Source organism: Colletotrichum chrysophilum (assembly GCF_026319265.1).
Source record: "Colletotrichum chrysophilum strain AFK26 chromosome Unknown scaffold_125, whole genome shotgun sequence".
Taxonomy (NCBI): Eukaryota; Fungi; Ascomycota; class Sordariomycetes; order Glomerellales; family Glomerellaceae; genus Colletotrichum; species Colletotrichum chrysophilum.
The window spans coordinates 64,111-86,622 of record NW_026517412.1 but is presented as its reverse complement, the minus strand read 5'-3'; the positions used below and the strand labels follow the sequence as shown (position 1 = coordinate 86,622).

The 22,512-nt window shown below is 53.0% G+C and overlaps 4 protein-coding genes and 2 non-coding genes across 6 annotated transcripts; 2 read left to right on the top strand and 4 right to left on the bottom strand.

Annotated features, from left to right (window-relative positions):
• Positions 1 to 180: 180 nt before the first annotated feature.
• COL26b_010953 (uncharacterized protein) lies at positions 181 to 1,944 on the bottom strand (the record flags this gene model as incomplete). Its single annotated transcript, XM_053183635.1, has 4 exons — positions 181 to 811; positions 979 to 1,115; positions 1,167 to 1,471; positions 1,539 to 1,944. The coding sequence occupies 4 exons, from the start codon at positions 1,942 to 1,944 to the stop codon at positions 181 to 183; spliced, it is 1,479 nt and encodes a 492-aa protein (XP_053032424.1).
• Positions 1,945 to 2,786: 842 nt separating this feature from the next.
• Positions 2,787 to 2,869, top strand: COL26b_010952. The gene has a single exon. It is a non-coding gene; the product is annotated as a tRNA-Asp (tRNA).
• Positions 2,870 to 6,394: 3,525 nt separating this feature from the next.
• Positions 6,395 to 8,369, bottom strand: COL26b_010951 (uncharacterized protein; the record flags this gene model as incomplete). Its single annotated transcript, XM_053183634.1, has 2 exons — positions 6,395 to 8,113; positions 8,274 to 8,369. The coding sequence occupies 2 exons, from the start codon at positions 8,367 to 8,369 to the stop codon at positions 6,395 to 6,397; spliced, it is 1,815 nt and encodes a 604-aa protein (XP_053032423.1).
• Positions 8,370 to 10,890: 2,521 nt separating this feature from the next.
• On the top strand, positions 10,891 to 12,154 carry COL26b_010950 (uncharacterized protein; the record flags this gene model as incomplete). Its single annotated transcript, XM_053183633.1, has 4 exons — positions 10,891 to 11,431; positions 11,484 to 11,601; positions 11,653 to 11,714; positions 11,787 to 12,154. The coding sequence occupies 4 exons, from the start codon at positions 10,891 to 10,893 to the stop codon at positions 12,152 to 12,154; spliced, it is 1,089 nt and encodes a 362-aa protein (XP_053032422.1).
• Positions 12,155 to 14,093: 1,939 nt separating this feature from the next.
• Positions 14,094 to 14,174, bottom strand: COL26b_010949. The gene has a single exon. It is a non-coding gene; the product is annotated as a tRNA-Gly (tRNA).
• Positions 14,175 to 14,550: 376 nt separating this feature from the next.
• COL26b_010948 (Type I Iterative PKS) lies at positions 14,551 to 22,485 on the bottom strand (the record flags this gene model as incomplete). Its single annotated transcript, XM_053183632.1, has 8 exons — positions 14,551 to 17,522; positions 17,576 to 17,672; positions 17,738 to 19,896; positions 19,957 to 20,406; positions 20,462 to 20,954; positions 21,362 to 21,532; positions 21,677 to 21,881; positions 21,932 to 22,485. The coding sequence occupies 8 exons, from the start codon at positions 22,483 to 22,485 to the stop codon at positions 14,551 to 14,553; spliced, it is 7,101 nt and encodes a 2,366-aa protein (XP_053032421.1).
• Between the last annotated feature and the right edge of the window lie 27 nt (positions 22,486 to 22,512).

The window sequence follows — 22,512 nt, the reverse complement described above, 5'->3', positions numbered from 1 at the left end:
GGCCACGGTCCCATGATTGACCCAAATTCTCACAAGGAAAAATCTCTAGCTGAAACAGAGAAAGAATGTCTGACCTGTATTATGGTGTACCGCGTACCCGCACACACCCGTGTTCTATCAGCGTCGCCCGCAGTTTATTCGATACCAAAAGGTGGTTCCGCTGCATTATTCTACGCATCTCTAAGCGAACAGCGCATATGGCTCATCGAAACAGTCATCCCACGTTCTCTTTCCCGAAGACCAAAACTTCTCCAACATCCCGACAGCAGCCAAAGGCAGATAAGTACCCAAATCTTGGCTCATCGAAACTAGCTGTTTCACTACCATCACTCTCCCAGTCGCACTCCCAGTAGACGCCTCGAAGCCGGCAACAATGAGGGGCCATTCGACACAGTTCTTCATCAGCGGCGCCTCCGCCGCCTTTTCGAGGAGAGAAATGAGCCGGCCATAGTGAATAGTTCTCACAGCTCTCCAGCCTGCGGAAGAAGGCAACGCCCTGAGGCCCTGAAGTGACGATATGGCATACAGCGCAATAGCAGACTGGTAGGCCTGAGCCATAAGCAAGAGCTCTTCCTTGACGTCGGCATCCCTTGTTTCGACCCACGTCTCGGGCGAGAATTCGATGACGTCTTCTATCAAGTCTTCCGAAGCAGACTGTGGAGTTCCCATATCTTCAGGAAGACTGTCCGTCGCTATCAGGTAGCGGAGATAGTTGATGCGGATGATGTCGGTGAACAAATCCACGGGGCATGGAAGGAACGGGTAGTAACCCGACTGAAAAAGCTCAGCTATCAAGTCGATATTATCGTAGCTGTGATTTGGCTCTGATTGGTCGTCTGCTGGACTCGTTGAGTTTGCGAAGGTTTCCACGCTGTTTGCATGTCAGATGCCCAGGTCTAGTTTAATTGTTCAAGTGACATGATCTCAAAGAAATTGTACTCCGAATGGGGATGCAGGGGAATCCAACTGGCCACTCACATTTTGGGGAAAAGCAGCATGGGTGCCATGTAAGGTGTCAGGCGGTACACGCTCTCAAACCCGCCTCGAATGTCGACTAGACTTTTGTACCCGTTCAGGTGGTGTCTCCAGTTGGACGCGGTTGCCGAACCCATCAGCTAGCATCAGTCAGCAATCATGAGAGACCCCCATCATTCGTATAGACTCACATCTGCGTATAAGAAGACCATAACACTGGCCATAGTCATGTCTGTTCCGCGCGTCGCGTCGTTGCAAACGTCTTCGTTGAGAGCTTGTATCGCCAAACATCGATGATGGTGGAACCGCGCTCGGATTTCCATCATGAAGGGGTCGGTCTTCTTTTTTGACAAGCGCAGCATGCGGTGCTCGATGGCCATGGACACCAGAGCGTGCCGGGTGGCGGCAGGCATGTAGTGGATGAACCGAACCGGTATGATCCACGGGCTCTTCATCAACTGGGTCGTTTCAAAGGACGGGTAGACAGACTCGTTCCCTACAGTGTGGAGTAAAAAGTTAGCACATACATACAGGCCCAATACCCACGGATGCTGGTCGCTCACAGTACGAAGTCGCCTCGATAATGTCACACACCTCCGACCGAAATTCCATTCCAGGGGAAGGGGGAAAGAGATGGACCATCTGCGAGCCTGCTCGCGTAACCGCCTTGTTAGAATCAGGACTACTGTCCTGCTCGGAGGTCGTCTTTGACGATTCCTTCGTTGTGGCAGGCTTCTTCCGCTTCCAGGTGCGAGTCTTGACCTTGCCGGGTGCCAGCCACGTCAATGGTTTCTTGTCCTCATAGCCAGGACATACGACGCCAGTCGCCTTACACTTACCGCATACGGGACGAACGGCGTCGCAGACGACACGACGACGCTGGCATTCCCAACACTGCTTTCTTCCACCGCCGGCGGCAGGGCGGTCTGCCGTTGTGGCCAGCGCTATCCGACGAGCTGTCGAGGTCATTGTTTGTTTCTCAGAATAGTGACCCGAAGTGACTGATGGCACGTTTTGGGCTATTGCAAGTAATCGACGGCACCTCCATGCACGTCTGCCGTTTGGGGATGAGTTTATTAAGTGATCGGACGGACTTTCAGCTTGGAGATGACATCGAAGAAGTGGGGCGTGAGACCAGGGGGGCGGAGTGCAGGTCTTGGCCAGGTCATTATCCTGATCGGGTAAGGCGGGGCTGAATCCTTCAGAGTTGCGGCGCAGGCTTTCAGCGTTCGGAAACCAGCCAACCGGTGCTGACGAGCTAGCTTTATCTTGAGAAGACTCGATGAGAGAGATCTTCATCGCGCGGCAAGCTAGGCTGCACGTGGCGATAGCGAGGGCCAAGCTTTTCCTCTCGTCCAATGGAACCGGGCAGCTCTCACTGACTTGGCCTGGCTGTGGTAGTCTGAGACATTGTGCATCATTCACCAACAGATACCAATCATTCTCGAATGGGAAGTATTCTGAGATGCATGTCACTTGTTCAGCTCCCGGAAGAGATATATGAGTCCACTCGCGGAGATGGGCGAGCAGTGACATTGCGGGTGGGGTCAACGATTTGAAGTTCAATCTGTCTCCATCAACATGGGAGTCTCCAATAATCTCAATGCGAGCTGCGGGTGACAACTCCGTCGCTCTCTATTCGATTCGCATAAGGAGACCGAATTGAGGGCTTCTCTCAACAGCGAGTAGGTACCGAGTTTCTAGAAACCAGCAATTCAATTGCAAATTGTTCTAGGCTTAGGCGTGGGGTGCTGGTGCGGGTCATGAGTCCTCTGCGGGCCTCAACCCACATCGCTTCACAGCAACCATCATCCTCGATAGTCTAGTGGTGAGGATATCGGCTTGTCATTACGGCAAAGCGCCGGGGACCGGGGTTCAATTCCCCGTCGAGGAGTATTCAGTTCATTTTTGCCCTTTTTGCTCTTCGAAGTGTTCTCTGTTGATGCACTGCGAACTTAAATCAATCCTTTGTGGTTAATGGGGGAGGGAGGAAAGGTAACTATGTGAACGACTTCAGCGATAATCGACCTATCTTAGAATAGAGAAGTGGAGTCGTTCTTTTATTTTCAAGACTGGAAAATCGTTCCATATTTGCATCATAATTTAAATGTTCTTTGTTATGTGCGAAAACATGAAATGTGTGCGTGATTTCGAATGGGTTGAATTTACAAACCTGCACAACCACATTTTTTGAAAAGCCCTAGGCCGAGGTTCAATTCCCCGTCAATGGAGATATGATACTGGCTTTGTGCATGTCTAGCCTTGTGGGTGTTATTCGGACATTATGAGATTGAACAAATGCTCAACGGCTTTCTCGAGTTAAACGGAAGGGCGCCAGGTGGCTTGAACGACTTCTGAAGCTTACTACTCACGAGTAGTAGATCTTTAGCTCTTCGCTCCTAATCACACTCTTCTAAATAATCAATCAGATCAGTGCTGACTCCTGTGAGAACAACCCAATCAAATGATTGTGACAATCCTTGTGGTGGAAGTTGTGTAGTCCACCGCAGAGTTCGAGGCCCCTGCCCCAATTCTCACCGCCACATAGTCACACCCGGTCCGGTCTTTCAGCTTCCGAGCCTCAGAACAGGCTGGCCGTTCGGAAGCCAGCAGGTATATCCCGGAAAAGCTCCGGTTCCCAGATTCCGACTTCAATCTTGAGGCAAGGACGAGGAACAATAGGACCTCATCTGCAGCAGGCCTTTGGATGATGTTCACGTCTCCTTGGAAGAAACATTCCACAGCATTCGCATCACTGCCTTGGTCTGTGGCGAAGGACCTGCAGTGCCTCAGTGTCGTACAGTCCAGCACAGGGTGATAATCAGCCACTTCTACCACAAATACCTGCCCACGAAAGGTTATGTGGCCTTCGGATACTTGTCCTCGAAGATCAGCAGTATTTGGACTAGAGGACGCTTCCAGAATCTCCACTTCGCTCTCAAGCTCTGGAACCCATCTTTGCCAGGACATGTCCGCCGCCTCGAGTGATGCCCATGACCAAGATGGGGTTGATGATTTTGTAGATAGTGAAGACGTGGCGGAAGGCCTAGTTTCCCGTCGTCCAATGCTTGCTTTGCTGACCCATAGCAAAGAGAAAGGGAGATCTCGCTCCCAGTGTCCAGCGAGATATCTACCCATCACCCCGTGTCTGTCAAAGTCTTCAGTAACGCCTGAAAGTGCTGGTAGTCTGTCTTTCGGAAACGTAAGTTGTCGTTGACAATACTCTTCAAGAATCTTTGTCCATATCTTCGACAGGCCGGTTGGTGAGGCACTCGTGAAGATCTTTCCGATTTCCATCTTGATGTATGAGCCCGGAATCTTGCCGCTACACTCGCAGACTACACCATCATGACACTCCCACATCAGTTCCTGCCTGGTAAAATGAACCACGTGTGGCGACAGTATCTGTTCTTGAAGACACCAGCCTCGAGTGATCAGTGGTAAAGGACGACTTAATCTGGCCATATCAGGCCTCGAAAACGAAGAGTGGTCGATGAAGCACCGGGTAAAGAAATGCCGTATTTTCCCGCTCACCTCGGCAGTAGACTTATAGATTCGTCGCCTCCGGTCGTATAAAAAGCCTTCTTCTCCACCAGCCGCTGATGTCGCCGCGATGGTGATGTAGGCATTCCGATAGATGGAAGCCATTTGGCTGGCTTCTTTAGCCCAGTCATCGGGGTCATCTTGAATCATGCATAAAGAATCGACTCAGATAAAGTCTATCCCTAGTGCACGGGTAACAGTGATGGCATCTTGAAAGGTCTTTGGCAGATCGGCCCAGATTAGTCGCGATTTGTAGCGACCGAGGGTGGCCTTCGTTGTCTTGGCAGGTTGATGCTGACCCCAGCAGTGACTTAGAGCAACATAATTGCAGTAATCACCGTATGCTTTCCCTTGGTCGCCAGTTTCGACGAGAAATACGTCGTGCTCGAAAGAGCCCACACGTACAAGTCTTGTAGGCGTATATGATGTTTTCGAAGCTGAGATGGACGAGCACAGTTTGTGCGAGCCAGCACATATTGCCAGATTGGCACGGATAAAGTGAATGTAGTCATCCAGATTGACACAGCAACCTTTAGCTGGCTCGAGGCTCTTGCCAGCCCATGGGCAATTCTCCTCTACCCGGTGTCAGTGATCACAAATCCCTATCCAGATCGTGTTTGGATGTCTGAACCCCGGAGCACTAACCAGAAGGTTTCACGTGGGTGCATCCCATCCCAAAGCCCCATATCACAAAGTTTTCAGTTTGGAAATGAGGCTCCCGTTCAGAACACAGCCTGATCTTGATGTTGTAGTCGAGGGATGAAAATGATTCACCCAACAGGCCGATACAACTGTTCAGCAAGAGCTTGCAGGTCTTGCAACCATTGTAGGAGGCGTTTTGAATATCAGAGATCTTGTAGACATAGCCATTGCTAGGATTCTCTGAGCTGGGCTCCAAGTCATAGCAAACGTTGCAGGAAGACATCGAAGCAACCGCACAGAATGTGTTTTAGAATGACCCGAATAGCCATAAAAGCGCGAGATACCAGACTGCTTGAAGCTTAAGGGGCATGTATAAAGGGCACAGTGCGCTTATCATTCAACGGGTGCCATCATTGATTGTGATCGCAGGTTTAAGAAGACTAATGCCGAAATAAAAGCGAAAGGAAATGAGCTCAGGTTTGAAGGGGAGGGGAAGTGTCTATTTATGCGAACGGTGAGAGGGCGGAGGTCGTCCTGACGTCAATCTGGCGTGAATACTGACCAAAAATACACATTGAGTCACAGGTATAATATGCGCACATCCGACTTGTTATACCAATAAACATCCGCAACGTGTTACTGCGTGGATGGGTATCTGCTCTGCCTATGGTAGGCTGTTGGTACAATTTCAAGTGGACACCAGCCCTGCGGATGTCTACGTGGCCTGGTATGGCCAACCAGACAAGAGCCATATCGTCCAGTTTCAGCTGCGCAAACCGGTCGTCGAATGAATAGTTGTTTCCGTCACATTGATAACCAGATGCGCAAGATACAGCTTGACCTGGTTTTTTCACGTCTAAGAAATACGAGAAGAGAATGTAATTGAGATAAAAGGGAGAAAGCAAAGGAGCTGCGCAACGGATCGCTCAAGTCGACTGAGTCCACACGAGAGAACTTCAGTTATGAGATTGCTGCCTACTACAGAATCAAATGGCACCCAATACCGAAGCGACGCGATAGGCCTTCAAGTTTTGTTGCCGCGCAGCACCTTAGGGCGCAAAGTGGCATTGGGTTGATGATCTTTTCACTCGCGGTAAACTCATTGCACTAATGGTATCCTAGAGTTCCAACGTCTAAAGCTCGAACACCACGTACCATTCAAGGTGCACAAATAGTAAATTATCATTATTATTAAATGATATTGATGTCTAATCATCTTTGACGCATCTCCACTCTACTGCTTGGCATCAGCGATAATACGCTCAGCCGCAATCTCAGCAATGCCGTACACAGCAGTCTGAACATGGGCAGAAACCAGTAGGGGAATAACACTGGCATCTACGACGCGCAAGTTTGAAGTACCATAGACCTTCAGGTTGGCGTCAACAACACCTCCGTCCTCCTTGGGCAGCATCGAGCACGTGCCGACGGGGTGGAAGATGCTCAGCGTGGTGTTGAGAGCAAACTCCTTCCACTGCTCGTCGGTCTGGACGACATCCAGACCGGGCTCGTACTCGCTCTCCCAGATGGAGGCCATGGGCTCGGTGGTGGCGATCTTGCGGCAGTACTTGATGGCCTGAATGGCCGCCTCGAGATCGTGCTCGTGCGCAAAGTAGTTGGGGTTGATGATGGGCTTGCCGGTGGTGTCGGCGGGGTTGATGTGGATGTTGCCGCGGCTCATAGGGTGCATGATCGCTGCGATGAGGGTGAAGAAACCCTTGCCGAAGAGGGGGGAGGTGGAGGCCGGGTAGCCCTTGACGCCAGTGTAACCATCGGAGAAGATGACCTCCAGCTGGGGGATGGCCGGGTTGGTCATGAACTCGAGCTTCTTCGCGTCGACCTTGCTGGGGTCCTCACCGGCGGCTTCCTTGGCAAGGGCGACCATTTGGGAGTCGTTGCCGAGGGCTTGCGCCCAGGTGGTGAAGGTGTAGCCACTGCCGGTGTAGTCGTACAGGGAGACTTCACCGGCGTTCCAGAGGGCCAGCTGCTCGGCGGCGTAGGTGGTGTTGCTGCGCAGGATGTCGAAGGAGGTGTACTCGGGCTTCAGCTGGTAAGAGCTTTGGATACGGAGGTGGTCCTGCAGGTTCTCGCCGACACCGGGGAGGTCAATGACCTGGGCGATGCCGGATGAGTTGAGGACGGAGGCCTGGCCGATTCCGGACAGTTCCAGAAGACCGGGGCTCTGGATGGAACCAGCAGACAGAATGACCTCCTTGTTAGCTGCAATGACAGTACCATCCTGCAGAGTAACTCCAGTGGCCTGCTGCTCGTCCCCAACCTGGTCGAGGTTGACCTTTACAACAGTGGTGTCGGACAGGATCTCCAAGTTGGAGCCAGCAATGGGGACGTAGGCGTTGGCGCTGTACGAGCGGTTGTAGTGGGTAGCATCAATGCTGCTGGGCTGATACATGACGCCCAAGGGGTTACCACCTAGAGACTCAAGGTTGGTTTTGATGCCCAGGGTGTTCATCGTCGGGATCCATGTCTCCTGGTGCTCGGGAATAATCCGGTTGATGACTGCCTTGACCGGACCGCTGTCACCAACGCCCTCGGAGCCGTAAGTGTCAGTGTTGATACCAGTGAAGTTCTCCGACTTCTTCATGGCGGCAATCATGGTCTCCCAGTTCCACCCCGCATTACCAAGTGCTTCCCAGCTGTCATACTCCTCAGCGGCAGACCGGTCATAGGACATGAGGTTGAGGGCAGAGCTGCCACCAAGAACCTTGCCGCGGTTCACGGAGAAGACACGGTTGTTGACGTTGGTCTGCGCCACGGTGGTGAAGTTCCAGTCATATTTGGTCGCCAGCGTCGAGCCCTTCATGCCAGGGACATTGATCTTGGGCTCGTCCCAGGCCTCGGGGCCTGCCTCGATTAAGAGAATCTTCGAGTCAGGGAGGCCCTCGCTCAGGCGCGCAGCCACGGCTACACCGGCTGTACCGCCACCGACGACGATCTGGTTAAAGGGGTCAGTGTGTCGAGTCCGAACGCCGCCGCCGCCAACCAACAAACAAACGTTGCAATCAAATCAATCCGAGGAGAAAGCGAAGCGCCAACCCCCGTCGAAAAAAGCAACAAAAGGACCAAAAGATCTGAAAATGGACAGGAAGACTTACATAATCGTAGGAGTCGTCTCCATAGGGCTGCGGCGCAGGCGCTGCAAAGACATGGGCCGCGAGGGCAGCAAATGCGAGACTCGACTTGACAAGCATGGCTAAGACGGTGGTATGCAGCGATCTTTTTCCCGAAATGGAACAAACAATAAGGTTTGAGGAATCGTCGGTTCAGCGATTGAGAGATCACGAAACGAGAGACGAGGATTCGCGAAAAAGCTCAAACCAATGTTGCGCGATATCTGCACGTCAGGCCTCCTGGACGAAAACCAACAACACACTCATGTACGACGATGGAGGGACGGTGGCGTGCCTTGACCATGCGTCACCTCCGGTGAGAGAAACGGGCTGAGCTGAGCCTTTTTGTACGTCCCACAAGATAGCGAATAAAAGTCGCAATTCGATAGTACGGATATTAAGACCACCACGGGCAATATCGTCCAGCCAGAATGTGCTGATCATGAGCCACGCGGCCCAGCAAATATCCTAGTCGCCGCCCCAGGTCGCCGCTTGCCAAGTTCTACAACGGCACAAGGGCCAGAATCGGTGGGGTTCCGAACCATCATTCTGCCATATACGCGGGACGGCTGGTAGAACGACACTAGAAAGCGTGTGAGGGGAGAGGACGACAGGCCATACATAGTAAGCACTTATTAAGTCCCGACACTACGGACGCTACGCCAGGCCAACGCACACCTTCTTACATGAAAAAGATACGCGAGCCAACTACCCCGACGAGCTAAGAGGAGAGAGGAGGGGGAATTGCATGAGTAGTTCGTAAGCGGGCATAGCACAGTCTTATGCTCGGCCGGGCCCCAACGGTTAAAGACGAACGACACGCCCTCGCCGGCACGTTGGCTGTGCCCGGCGAATGCTACCGTACCATCGACGTTTCTGTTCCGGCGGGAACGGTTGGCAATGTGGAGCTGCGCCGGCCGGTCGTTCCTCCGGGGGAGGGTTCATGACTCAAGGATGTCCCCTGCTAGACCCATCCGACAACCTGACAGGTCCTTGTCTGGGCAAATCAGCCGTCTTAGTGAATAATGAACAATTCCACCACAATCCCACGTCGCCAGGCATTGACGACGTTGTCTTCCGGGCTTTCCCCGTCTCCTCGCAATTTTTGTTTACAGCACGACCCTCAGAGCGAACAGGCTTCCCCTGGGACACCCTTGACACCCGCGACGTTGCCGCCATTAGACTCGGCCACCTCCCTCACCTCGCCCGAAACCTTCGTTGTTACCTAGTGCTCTTCTGGTTGGGTGGTGTAGAAAAAGAAGAGCGATGCCACCCAGCTCCTCTGATATACTTCACGTCCGCGTCCGTATCTGTCTCAAGGCAATCTTCAAATTGTCTTGTCGATGTGAGAGTTGACGGGATGATCGGATGGTCAGAGTGTGCAAAGCCAAAGATGAGAACATGATCGCCGTCAACATGCCTCGAAGCAGCACCGGCAGCCCTGCTTTGTCATTTTGGCCAAATCCACAAATCTGGAAATCATCACACCCCCTTGCGGCATTCTGCGCAACAGTCGACGTGCGGCTTTTCGTCCCTGTCATATGTGCAGCAGCGGCGCAGGAGAAACCCACATCAGCCCAGGGATTCTTGACGAATTGTCTTCAGCAGCGGCAACAGCATGCATCGGAAGATTGGAGGCCACTCAAACTCAATTTGTATCCATGGCCACACCGGGCAAAGCCTTGGAGGGGGTAACGCGAACCTGCAAGAATGCTGCCCTTTTCTCTCCTCTCCTCTCTCTCACGGCCGTCCACAACGGAGACTCGGGCGAGACTTTTGTTCTCCGGGGTCAGTCTCTCGGCTGAGACCCAAGATAGGCCTGCGAGAGAGATATTGTACGCCACGCGCAGCCACATTCCTGGCTCTAAGTTCCCGTGCCTGGCATTCAAAATTGTTTCCGAGGTGACGAACAAGCGCCCACCTGAATGCTTAAAGTCCATTAACAAAAAGTATGTTGGACGATCTCCCATCCACAAATCCACAAGTCCACTGCAACTGCACGACAACACGTCGAAGCATCGCTACCACCCTTTCCCACAAGGCCCGCGGGATGAACAGGTTGGGTCTTCGCCTTTCTGAGACATATGCGCCGTGTGCCCTGACCTCCTCCGTTTCCTTGCAGACCAGACCACCACTCGGCCTCACGCATGCAGGCTGTGCGGCGGAAACTGAATTACCTGCATCAGCTACACCTGGGTACTCTTTCCTTTTCGTCGCAGCTCTCTTAAGACGGCTACAAAGCCCTTAACACGCCCTCCCCCCCTCGTCCCTTACTTCTTAGCGTCCCCGTTCAAAGTCCGGGGCAACAAGACGAGCTGCCATCTCAAAGCAGATCTTGGCGATCGTCGTCGCCTTTGCCCTGTGCAGCCATTCGCCAGCACAGCACAACCACGACCGCCAGCCGTGGGTCCCTCCCGCGCGGCGCCCCTTCTTCAATCTCTTACATTTATCCAGCGGATGGCCCAGCTCCTGGCTCCCGCGCACAAACCCTCGTTCCTTGCTTCCTGGCACTCAGGCTACCAGGTCTGATCTGGGAACCTGCCATTTTCTTTGCTTTTGTCAGCCCATCGTCAGCGAACAGTGTTTAACGACGACGATGACGATGGCGCCAGTGACTCCTCCGAACCCGCTGCCGCCGGACGAGAATGTGAACCCGACTCTGTTAGCGATATCCGGCGTGCTCATCTTCTTCGTCATCTTCACGACGACTCTGCGGCTCTACGTGCGCTTCTCGCTACGGCACCTAGGATGGGACGACTACTTGATGGCAATCACCGCCAGTCTCGGCATCGTCAGATACGGCGTTCAGTGTGCGCAAGGCGCGACCGGAAATGGGAGGCATAGGTGGTACATTTCGTCGGAGGAGTACGTCAACAACAACATGCTGGGATGGTTCGGGCAGATTCTCCTCTTCGCCAGCGTCTGTCTGCTCAAGTGCTCGATTATGCTGCTGTTGCTGCGCATCAAGGATTCTAGCCGGATGAAGTACTTCCTCTGGACGGTTATGGGTGGGTTGGTGATCACCAACTTCGGCGTCATCATCATCCTCCTGGCAGAGTGTGATCCCGTGGAGGCGTACTGGACCGGAGTGGGGAAGTGCTGGGATGCGAAGATCCGGATTTACGCCATTTACTTGACGATTTGTGAGCTCACCTACCTCAAGGCTTTGCCCGGACTATGGCTAACGTTGAATAGCTTATTCTGTTTTGACCGATTTGCTTTGCTCATTCCTGCCTCTGGCGGTCGTCTGGCAAGTCCGAATTCCCTTGACAACGAAGATTTCAGTTGGCGGACTGATGAGTCTTGGACTGATGTAAGAGTCTCGTCACATACAGCGATTTGACCGATGCTGACTACTTCATAGTGCGACCGGTTTTGGCATCGCGAGAGCCGCTTCTCTTGGTCTCGTCACCAACGACCTCAGTTGTATGTATTGCATGTTCCCTCTCCATTCACTTCAAAGCTGACTTCAAAAATTAGACGTCTATGCTGTAACAGCAATCTGGTCAAATCTCGAACTTTACCTCGGCATCATTGCCGGAAACCTCGCACTGTCGCGTTCAATCTTCTTCTATTTCTTCGGCGAAAAGCCGCCGCAATCTCACCCTTCAGGATATGCCAGCAACTCGTACGCGAACTCCCAAACAAGGTCCGCGTACCTCAACAGCAGGTTACGCGGCGACAACGCCGGTCCTGGTGGGACCGACACATACATCCGCTCCGAACGACGCCCATCCGTGAAAAGCGACCACAGCGAGATACCGTTGGAACCCGGCATCCAAAAGAGGACAGAGTTCTGGGTTTCTGAAGAAGACGTTGAGAGCGAAGCATCTGCAGCAAGAGCAGGAAAGCAGTCACCATTATGAGACGGAGCTGTTTGAGATTTCCAAGTACACGCAGCTCACAAGGAGCTTACGCATGCTACGGTGTTGGGGGAAGTACTATGAAAAAGCGCACGCCATCAGATACCCGGCAGAGGAGGCCACAGTACCGTCACGACCTGCCCTAGAATTGAGCTGTTATGCGTTTGAATGTTGGTTTAGTTTCTATGAAAAGATAATGATAATGAGGTCAGGTTATCTCGCAATCGCGCCAATTGCCGCTCGTCGCGTGAATGCCAGGGAAGACGCTCCCTCCAACGATCTGATGTCCTGATATGGAATGTCGGGCATTGGATGGAGTCGTCAGAACCAAAGATGTCTGCTCTGTCAAAGCGCTCGCCATTACCCACTTTCTGCCAATGCAAGCGTCTTTTTACGCAATTTGAAGGCTGAGAAAATCCGAGCAATCCTGGCCTGATCGTTACACCCGCCAGCGTCAGATGGGGCCGAAGTGGGTTGACAATTTTCATTCCCTGCGGGTAAGAATTGTCTGAGCGCGTGGAGTTCGAGACTCGACTGACAGTCGGAGATAACACCCGATTGATGACACTGACTGCCCAGGCAGAGGCGCAAGCTGCGAGCCCCGGTCGTTCTTCAACGGCGGGATTCTCACGCCAGCCGCTCTCCATTCATTAGCGAGCTTGGCCCCCCTAAGACGAAGGCGCAACAGGCACCTCGTTTTTTCTCCCCGGAGTTTGAGGGGAACCAACAGGTTTCGGGAGCTGCAACTTTCAGGGTCGGTTTTTCTGCCCCTTGTTCATAACGGTGGGTGGAAAAGGGTCAATCCCCGTGTCTTCCGGCGCCAAGCAGGGATCTTTCAGCAGGGCTGCAAGGCACCGCGATTTACCGTAAGCACGGCCGTCGCGGACGGGCAGCAAGAAACCGGTGGGCTTCGCGGAGCGCGATAGCCGTATGGCTGGCCAGCGTCGCATCGTCGAATAGCCGTGGGGTGGGAAGGCGGGAGGAGGAGACGGGCAAAGTGAAGGTTCATCTGAGCGAGTCCAGGCAGTGGTTAGCCTATAGGTCAGTCCGTACAGTCGGCATCACCAAATGCTCTCGTCAGAGCTTAATAATGTAGCACCTTCATCTCATGTCCTACAGCCTACGTTGGGGTGGTGGCACTGATGCGGCCTTGGACGTGAAGCCAAAGGCTAAGTGAAGTGCTCCTGCAACCTTAAACGCGCATCTGGGGCGGCGAGTCTGTTTTGAAAAGCCGGCGACATGCGTGACCTTGCAGCTGCTTGTAAGCTATGACAAGCCGTTGGAAACGTTGACTTAGCACTTATCAAGACAAAGCAATCAGCGAGGCCAGCCTTCGGTTATCGCCGACTGAGCGATCGTCGGCTGCTGATGATTTCACAAACCACGACGTGTTTCGATGCGATGCGGAAGTATAAACAAAAGAAGGTTAATCGTGCAGCGCAAGCACCACCTGTTGACCCCGTCAGAGCTCTCGGGAGCGATACCGAGGCAGCCCGCAAGCCGTTTCGCAGCCTATGTCAACGTCCGAACGAACTACTGGAGAAAACCCAAATAATGCTCATAAGATTAAACTGGGATAGGATGTCTTGTCCTTTGGTGGCCGCGGTAGCAAGGCGAGTTTCAAGCACAGTGTCGCGTCTCTCGAAACAAACTTGCTCTTGGCCAGGTATCAAATGGTGCAGTTCTTTTCCCGATGTTGACGATCTTACGCACAAGGATCCTCGAGAGTGGATAAGATAGGCGCAGGTTACGCCAAGGCAATTTTGAAGGCGGGGGAACACAGCTGCTCATCTGGAACTATTCTCTCACTAAGGACTGTTATTTTGCTCGTCTACATAGCTCAAGCGAGTAGGAGTAGACTGATCGTCAATCGCCGTGTGTTCAAAAAGGAATGAATACCTAGGCGGAATAGCTTAAGGCCATTAACACAAAAGCAAAAGATTGCGCCGAGGGGGAATCGAACCCCCGGCTCCCCGACGCTGCTTGGTGGCAACGGAGAATTTTACCACTAAACCATCGGCGCTAGTTAGCGGAATTGAATAACCCCGAATTCCGATGCTGAAGCTGGTCTCGGAGTAGACTATGACTCCCAGCTTCAATCAGTTGCGCCGGCTCTTGTCTCATGCTTCACGACGTGGCGATCGTGTAACGACCACTCAGGTCGGTCGAATAGAACACGATACTCATTTTTGCATTCGAGCCGAACATTGCACTGTCGATTCGTCTTTATTATCAACTCATCATAATCCTAATAGAAGATTCCGCTTTGTCTTCAACTCCTTTTGGCCGTTTTCTCTTTAAATATCAATAGTTGTCAGATTATGTTTCATGAATGAAACTCCTGATATCCGCCGTTATGTGTTTACTCCCATTCCTCTAATTCTAATAGTACGTTCTATTTAAGTCGATATTTTCTTCTTCAATTGTCCAACAGCCAGCTGTCCCAGTTGATCGAAGCTCTGGGCACTCGTTAGCTGAAGCACACTCACATCAACTCCCATTGTATGCTTCCACCAGTTGCGGATTTCAATCGTCATGAGCGAGTCGACACCAAGCGCAGACGGTGACTGGCTTGTATCTACTCCCCCTTCGTCAATCTCTCTCATCAAGAAACCAAAGACCCTCTGAGCAATTTCCTTTGACAAATGTGCGACAGTGGCTTGAAAATCCAGCTCCTGTGGGTTGCCTTGAAGACGGACGATGTAGTCGGCTAATCCAGGGCGACCAGAGTTGTTCTGCGATAAGGCGGCGTCTTCTGAGTTATTCAGGTAGTGAACCATGCGCGGATCTTGCTTCCACACGACGCGGTTGCTTGGATCATCGATGGGGATAGTGCAGTCCAGGCCGACAACAAGTTGGCTATTCAAACCGCTGTTGTCTTTGTTGCTAGTGTCTCGTGATGTGGCGATGGCAAGCTGCAAACCTTTCAGCATCTCCGACTCGGAAACCAACTTTGCACCGGCCTTTCGCATGGCATCCTCGACGTCTTGAGTTCGGCTGATATAGCCGACATCTTCCACGCCACCGAGGTCAACACCTGAGCACGGCATTCCGAGACCGCGACGATAATGTGCGAAACTGTCCAGGAAGGTGTTGGCTGCCGCATAGTTTGCTTGGCCCGGATACCCATGAACACCAGACATGCTGCCGAATAGCACAAAAAAGTCTATATCAGCGGGGAGGACGCGGTGCAGATTCCACGTTCCGCGAATCTTGGGGTCCGTTGCTGTTTGCCATTGAGACAGGCTAAGCGTTGGCAGCGACCCGTCTGCAAGGACCATTGCCAAATTGATCACGCCAGCAATGTGCTTGGATGAAGATATCCTGGAAACAATGGCCTCAACAGCTGATTCGTCCGTGATGTCGCATGCAATGGCAGTTGTTCTGCAACCCATTCCCTCTAGCTCGGCGACAAGGACTTGGTCTTCAGCGCCAGCACCGGCTGATCTGGAAACGAAAGCCAAGTCTCGTGCGCCGTGGGAGACCATCCAGCGTGCAATTGAGCCACCAAGACCTCCCATGCCACCCACTAGCATATAGGTAGCGTCATTCTTGAATGCTGGAGTTGACGTTGGACGGGCGACCTTTAGAGCATCTTGCGTTTCATCGCTGAGATCGATAACGACCTTGCCGATGTGGGTGCCCTTGTAGAGGTAGCGGAAGGCATCTTGAACATCTCCACAAGAGAAGATGCGTGACGGAGTTACCGGCGAGACGATTCCCTTCTCATAAAGCTCAACTGCCTGCTCCAACAGACGACCCACGATGCTCGGATCCTGAGCAGCAAGGTTCGCCATCTCAACGCCCACAAACGACCGATTCTCGTCAAAAGCCGCCATCGAAAGTCGGCCACCAGCGAGCGTGTCACGCTTGCCGAGCTCGACGAACGTTCCGTGTGGAGCTACACACTCCCACGACGCATGTAGCAGCTCACCCGAGAGAGAGTTGAGCACAACGTCCACGCCACGGCCACCGGTTGCTGCCTTGACACCCTCAACGAAACTCGTGTCCCGCGAAGAGAAGATGCTTTCTCTCGAGACCCTCCACTCGCGAGAAACGAAGTCGGCTTTCTCATCGCTGCCCACCGTCGCATAGACCTTGGCCCCTATCCATCTGGCAATCTGCATGGCAGCAATACCAACGCCGCCGGCGGCACTGTGGATCAACACGCTCTGACCGGCTCGAAGCCCGGCCTTTTCAACTAGAGCTCGTAAAACTGTGATGAAGATGCATGGCATACCAGCGGCATCTGCAAAGCTTAGAGAATCGGGGATGCGAACGCATGGCTGAGCTGGAGCTTGTACGTCCGTCGAGAAGCAAGCAGCTTGCGGGGCGAAGACCATGACACGATCTCCGACACGCAGATTCGTGACTGAAGATCCTCTGGCTGTAACTACTCCGCTGGCTTCGCAGCCGAGGCCTTCGGAAGAAGAAGGAGTAATGAGACCCATGGCCGTGACGACGTCTTTGAAGTTAAGACCGGCTGCATGCACTTTGATCTGAACATAGTTGGGAGGAAGATCCTCAGGCAGTGTGCGAGATACCCACTGGAGAGTCTGAAGTGCTCCAGGTCTGCCAATTTGCAGCATCTTTGTACGAGATGGAGGGCTTGTGGCTTGCAGGGACTGAGATACCGGCGTCCACTGACAACGCGGAATCAAGACCTTTCCTGAGGAGTATGCAAACTCCATCTCATGGGATTGGTTTGGATCAATTATGGCTCCGCGCAGAATCTGAGAAACCGCATCAAGGGCGCCGGCTTGCACGTTATCCAGCTCCAACGTGGCAAACGTGAGGCTCATCTCGGCGCGAACTGTACGCGCTACGCCGAGCACGGGAGCATATGTCGGATCGGTGGGTTTGAACTGGCAAGACTTGGTGACCCAGAGGAGACCAAAATTCTTTGACTCCATGGCTTTCACCAACCGCTTGAAAGCATCAAGCTTGTCCTGCGTCATGTCGTGAAAGTAGCCATCTCCACGACACAGGTCCACGACAGACACAACGGCGCCAGCAATTTCGACATCCTTCGACATCAAGCCTGTGCAAGTGACCTTGTAGCCCTGACCTTCTAGTATTCGACGCAGCTGAGATACCACGGGATGCGTCTCATTGTCTTCGTAGAGCAATGTGACTTGCTTTGCTTGTGGCGATGGCTGCAGGTCCTGTGGAGTGGGCTGAGCAATAATGGTGGCGTTCAACTTATCCTTCCCCACGCCATCGTAGAAGATATTTGGCGTATAGAAGCCTGCGGCTTGCAGACGCTCTTGCCATTGCGCTGGGGAGATGTACGGTTCGTCGAGGCGTTGGTCTGCCTCGCCGAGCCACCACCCCGAGAAATAGCCAAAGATGAAGTTGATCCATTTGGTTTCTGTCCAGCCTTAGTATCGAATCTCATGCAATTTGGCGGAGCGCGCTACTCACCACTGCATAGCTCGTGCATGAGCAGTCGGCCATCTGGCTTTAGGAGTGACCTGGCATGTCGCAAGGTCTGCGTCAAGTCTGGGGTGGCGTGAAGAACCTGAGGGAAATGTCAGTATGATCGATAAACTCCGTTCTTAACTGAATATGCTTGGGCTGTCTTACGTTGCTGGCGACAATTAAATCGTACTGTTCGCCACCAAAACCCTGTTCAGCAGGACAACGGCTGATGTCCAAGACACGGTAGTCAATGAACCCAGATTGGACATCCTCAAACCTCTTCTGGGCTGCTGGAAAGAATCCAGCGGACACGTCTGTGAAGACGTACTTACCAACTAGCTGTCCCTCACCGAAGCAGGAAATGAGATGTCTCAAGATACGGGCCGTTAAGCCACCTGTCCCGGCGCCAATTTCCAGGACTCTAAGGTGTTTGCCGCGCTTGTGGGACAAGAGCTCCAGCAAAGGTTTGTAAGAGAACAGAGTATTCATCCAGTCGTACAGTTCGTGTAGGGCGTTGTCCTGGAGGAACACTTCGAGAGGCACCCGTTCCGAGTTGAAGAATACTCGTGCGTGGGTAAAGCAGCGCTTGATCAGAGTGGCCACTGAAGCTGCTGACGTTTGTCCAAGCTGTGCCGAGATGCTCTCAATCTGCAACAAACGGTCTTTTGAAAGCATGTTGCGCTCATAGTCCGTGTCTGAGACGTGGCGGTGCAACCAATTGTAGTGTTTCTTCAGATGTGGCTGACTCTCCAAGTCCAGATCCAAGTCATCTAGACCATCCAAGGCAGCGGCACCGCAAAGTAAGAATAGATTTTCAAGCAGTCCGTGAATGATCGAAAACGACTGATCTGCTTGCGAGGAGACCAGTTGTGTCGGATCAGCGAGGTCGAGGTCTGTCTTCCACAGCATCCGTACTACCTTGGAATCATTTGACTTGTCGTCGGAGGTCTCAAGATCCACTGGAGAGAAGCGGAGATCTTTCATGAAAAGAACCGGTGTTGTATTGGCGTTTCCAGACGCATACCCAATGCTGTTGCCTTCACAGGTGCCAGAGCCCTGCTTCGTCAAGGTCTGCAAATGAATTGACGCGGAAGCTGCGGAGTTGCTGATGAAAACCTCAACAATGTGGGTTGGTAGATACAACTTGTCCAGCAGACGTGGTTGTCCGGAGTTGTTGGCTACCACTAAGGACTGGAGAACTTGGTCTATCGTTTTGGGGTGGAGTGCGTACGTCGACTTCAACTCGTTGCAGTCCCGAGCGTCTGAAATATCCGCGGCTACAGCAGGTGAACTCACGCTCGCTCTGATGTTCCGCATGCCCCTAAATAGAGGACCGTAGTTGTAGCCCACTTTTGACATAGCTTTGTACCACCGCCGAGATTCGACGGGACGTAGGAATGATTCATCTGCAAGAGATGAAAAGTCTGGGCCTTGTGAGGCCTGCCCATCTTTCACGCGACAGGTGCAGTGCGTAGTCCATGCTCCGGACTTGTAGCTCTGAATACTGACCTCCCACCAGTCAGAGGCATCGGATTGAGTGAGTCTTTCACGGCTTGTCGAAGTCAGAAGCTCCAAACCCTGTCCCGTGGAGAGAACTAAAGCATTCATGACCTGTAGGTCCCGAATCGTGAAATCGGTCTGGCTAGATATTTGCCGGACGGCTTCTCCAACCATAGCGATGTACCCGGCGGCGGGGAAAACGACATCTGAGCCGACGCAGTGATCCTTAAGCCATGGAACCTTCTCGAGTGACAGAGCACACCGCCAGCTGGGCGTCGAGCTGCTGTCCTCAAGCACACGCGAGCCTAACAGCTCATGAGGGGGATGCTCAGGAAACTGCCACGCCTTGGTGACTCTTGATTCTGGCCAGTACGTCTTGCTCAGGTGCCAAGGATACGGCGGAAGATCCGTCAGCGGACGGACACCGTCCAACACTGGGAACACCACTGGCACGCCGCGGCAGTGGAGCTCGCCAACTGCTGACAAGAACGAGACCATGCTATTTGCGCCGCGCTTCTGTGCGGTGATGTATGCTGGCGTCATTGCGTTTTCAGAGTAGATCTGCTTGAGCGGACCTGCGAGCGCCGAGTGTGGACCAACTTCAAGGTGGAGGGTTGTCGATGATGTTTGAAGAAGTCTCGTGACGGCTTGACGGAAAAGCACTGGAGACTCGAGATTTCGTTGCCAGTACTCTGGGCCAAAGTCTGATGCGCGTTCTAACGTCTGCAGCGAGACACTTGAGAAGAAGGGGATCTTGGGTGAATTGGGGTTCAAATATGGCTTTAGGAGGGCTTGGTACTCGGCACCCACTACGCGCATGTGATCTGGGAAGAAGGGTTGTTAGTACTCAGCAGACCTTGGTTGGAGTAGACGTCGTAACTTACGAGAATGGTAGGCCTTGTCGACCTTGAGCAGTCGAACCAACGCATCCGGCTTGGCTTCTTTGATGGCATTGCAGACAACCTCGAGAGGCTCGACATCGCCAGAAAGAGTGACACTTGAGTTGCTGTTTTCACAGGCGATCGTGACCCCAGCAGCCAGAAAAGGCGTTACTTGGTCTCTTCCGAGACCAATGGCGGCCATGGCACCCTGCTTCTTTAGCCTCTTGGCCGTGAAGCCACGGTAGTATGCAACTATGATGGCCTCTTTGAGGGTGAGCACACCAACTGCATACGCAGCTGCGATCTCGCCACTGGAGTGACCGACCACCGCTTTTGGTAGCACGCGATATCGGGCAAGGTGCCGTACAAGAGCAACTTGCAGGGCTGTGCAAATCGGCTGAGCATATTCCGCTTCGCCTAAACGAGACATTGCCTCAGATCGCATCAATTCGCCTGTGAGAACTTGGTTAGTGACCGCTTGAGTTCTCTAGCTGGGTTGATGGCATACCTCTGATGTCCCAACTCGGTCGGTGGTCTTTCGGAAGACTCTTCAAAGCCGCATCCATCTCACGAATATCTTGCAGGAATTCCCGACTGGTCTTCAGGAGGTGTGAACCCATCCTTGCCCACTGGGCGCCCTGACCAGTGAAAACAAACGCGATACCGGCATTCTTTGTGTTGGATCTGAAACTTGGTAATGGCGGTGGGTTGAAGACCAAGCTCTCGCACTCGTCGGTCACAACTGTGAATGTCCGGTGGCCCAAATGTGACCGGCGATGTGTCAAAGTGTGAGCAAGTCCTTCCAGCCTCGACGGCTGCATATTCAGAAATGTCTTGTAACCCTTCACCATGGCTTTAAGCGACTCCTCGTGGCCAGCCGAGAAAAGAAGAAGAGTTGCCGGCTCTCTTCGGAGAGGTGGAGACGGCGGCGGGGTATCCACATTGCCGGGACCCCGGACGGCCGTCGGCCTTGTCACCGAAGCCGCCGATTCTAGAATCATCTGAATGTTTTAGTGATCTTGCCATGAATGTGAAGATACAAAAGGCTCTTACATGTACGTTGGTTCCTCCTATGCCAAAGCTGTTCACCCCGATCCGCTCAGCGCGATCTTCGGGCCAAGGCGTGGGTTCGGTCGGAACTTTCAGACCAGCTGATGAAAAAGGTACTACACACATGACCCATCAGAACGACTCCTGTACTCCTGTGCATCTGAAGCTTGGCACTTACTGCTAATGCTTGGATTCTCAAATTTGATATTGGGTATAATGGTACGAGTTTCAAGGGACAAAACGGCTTTTACGATGCTGGTAATGGCTGAAGCAGCTTCTGAATGTCCCAGGTTCGGTTTCACCTGAATGATCATTAGCACGCATCCTTATGGCATCTCCCCAGGTATGCAGTACTTACCGAACCGATCAACATCCCCTTGTCACCGAACACTGTCCCAACAGTGCAGGCTTCAATGGTATCTCCAACAGCGGTCCCAGTGCCGTGACACTCAACCATCGCCGTCTGCCACATGTCACTCTCGGGAATGCCGGCGTAGCGATATGCATCGCGAATCAACTCCTGCTGAGCCTGGGCACTTGGTGTTGTCAAACCGAGAGTCTTGCCGTCTGAGTTTGTCGCTGACCCGCGAATCACCGCCCGAATAGGATTTCCGTCTCTGATCGCTAAGTCGAGTCTTTTGACAAACAGGCAATTGACTGCTTCAGCACGTACATAGCCGTTAGCGCTGGAGTCAAAAGTTCTGCAGGATGCATCTGGTGACAAAACGCTCTGTTCAGCCATGAGCTTGGTGAAGCCTGGCGACAGCATGAGATTGGACCCTGCCACAACAGCCGAGTCGCATTCGCCAGCGCGGATAGCCTGGCAAGCAAGGTGCACTGCGAGTCCTGCCGCTGAACACGCTGTGCGAACAGTCATGCTACCACAGAATCAGTGCTGGAGACCATCATTGCAGTCTGGCATGCTCACCTTGGCCCTCTCAGATCAAATGCGTGAGATATCCTATTCGCCTGTACGAAGTCCATGTACCCCGTGAGACGATACATGCCGTCGTCCTGCGTGTCAACGGCGTGCATCTCCCGCCAGTCATCTCCAAAGCTGCCCACGTAGCACCCGATCCTCTGGCCCTGCCATTCCGTTTCTGCAGCGCTCTCCAGCGCTTCCCAGACCACCTGCAGTAACAGTCGCTGTTGCGGATCAAGTTTTGACATTTCTTTCGGGTTCATCGAGAATAATGAGGGATCGAATTTCGTGACATCGTCATTAGAGAGCCAGTAGCCCTCCTCCGTCGGGAGTGACCCTGACTTTCCGGTTGCTGTGAAATGGTGGTTTTCAGACGCGTACCGCGGCTGGTCGGGTTTCGAGCGCGCATCTTTGCGGGAGATGAGGAAGTTGTAGAGAGATGTCGGGGTGTTGATCCCGCCTGGAAGTCTTAGGCCTATGCCGCAGATTGCAATCGGTGTTGGCCTGGTGTCGCTTGGTGCTTGCGTGTTGTCCTCTTTTGGGAGCCCATCTGATGCCATGATGGACGTAGTGACACGACGTATATT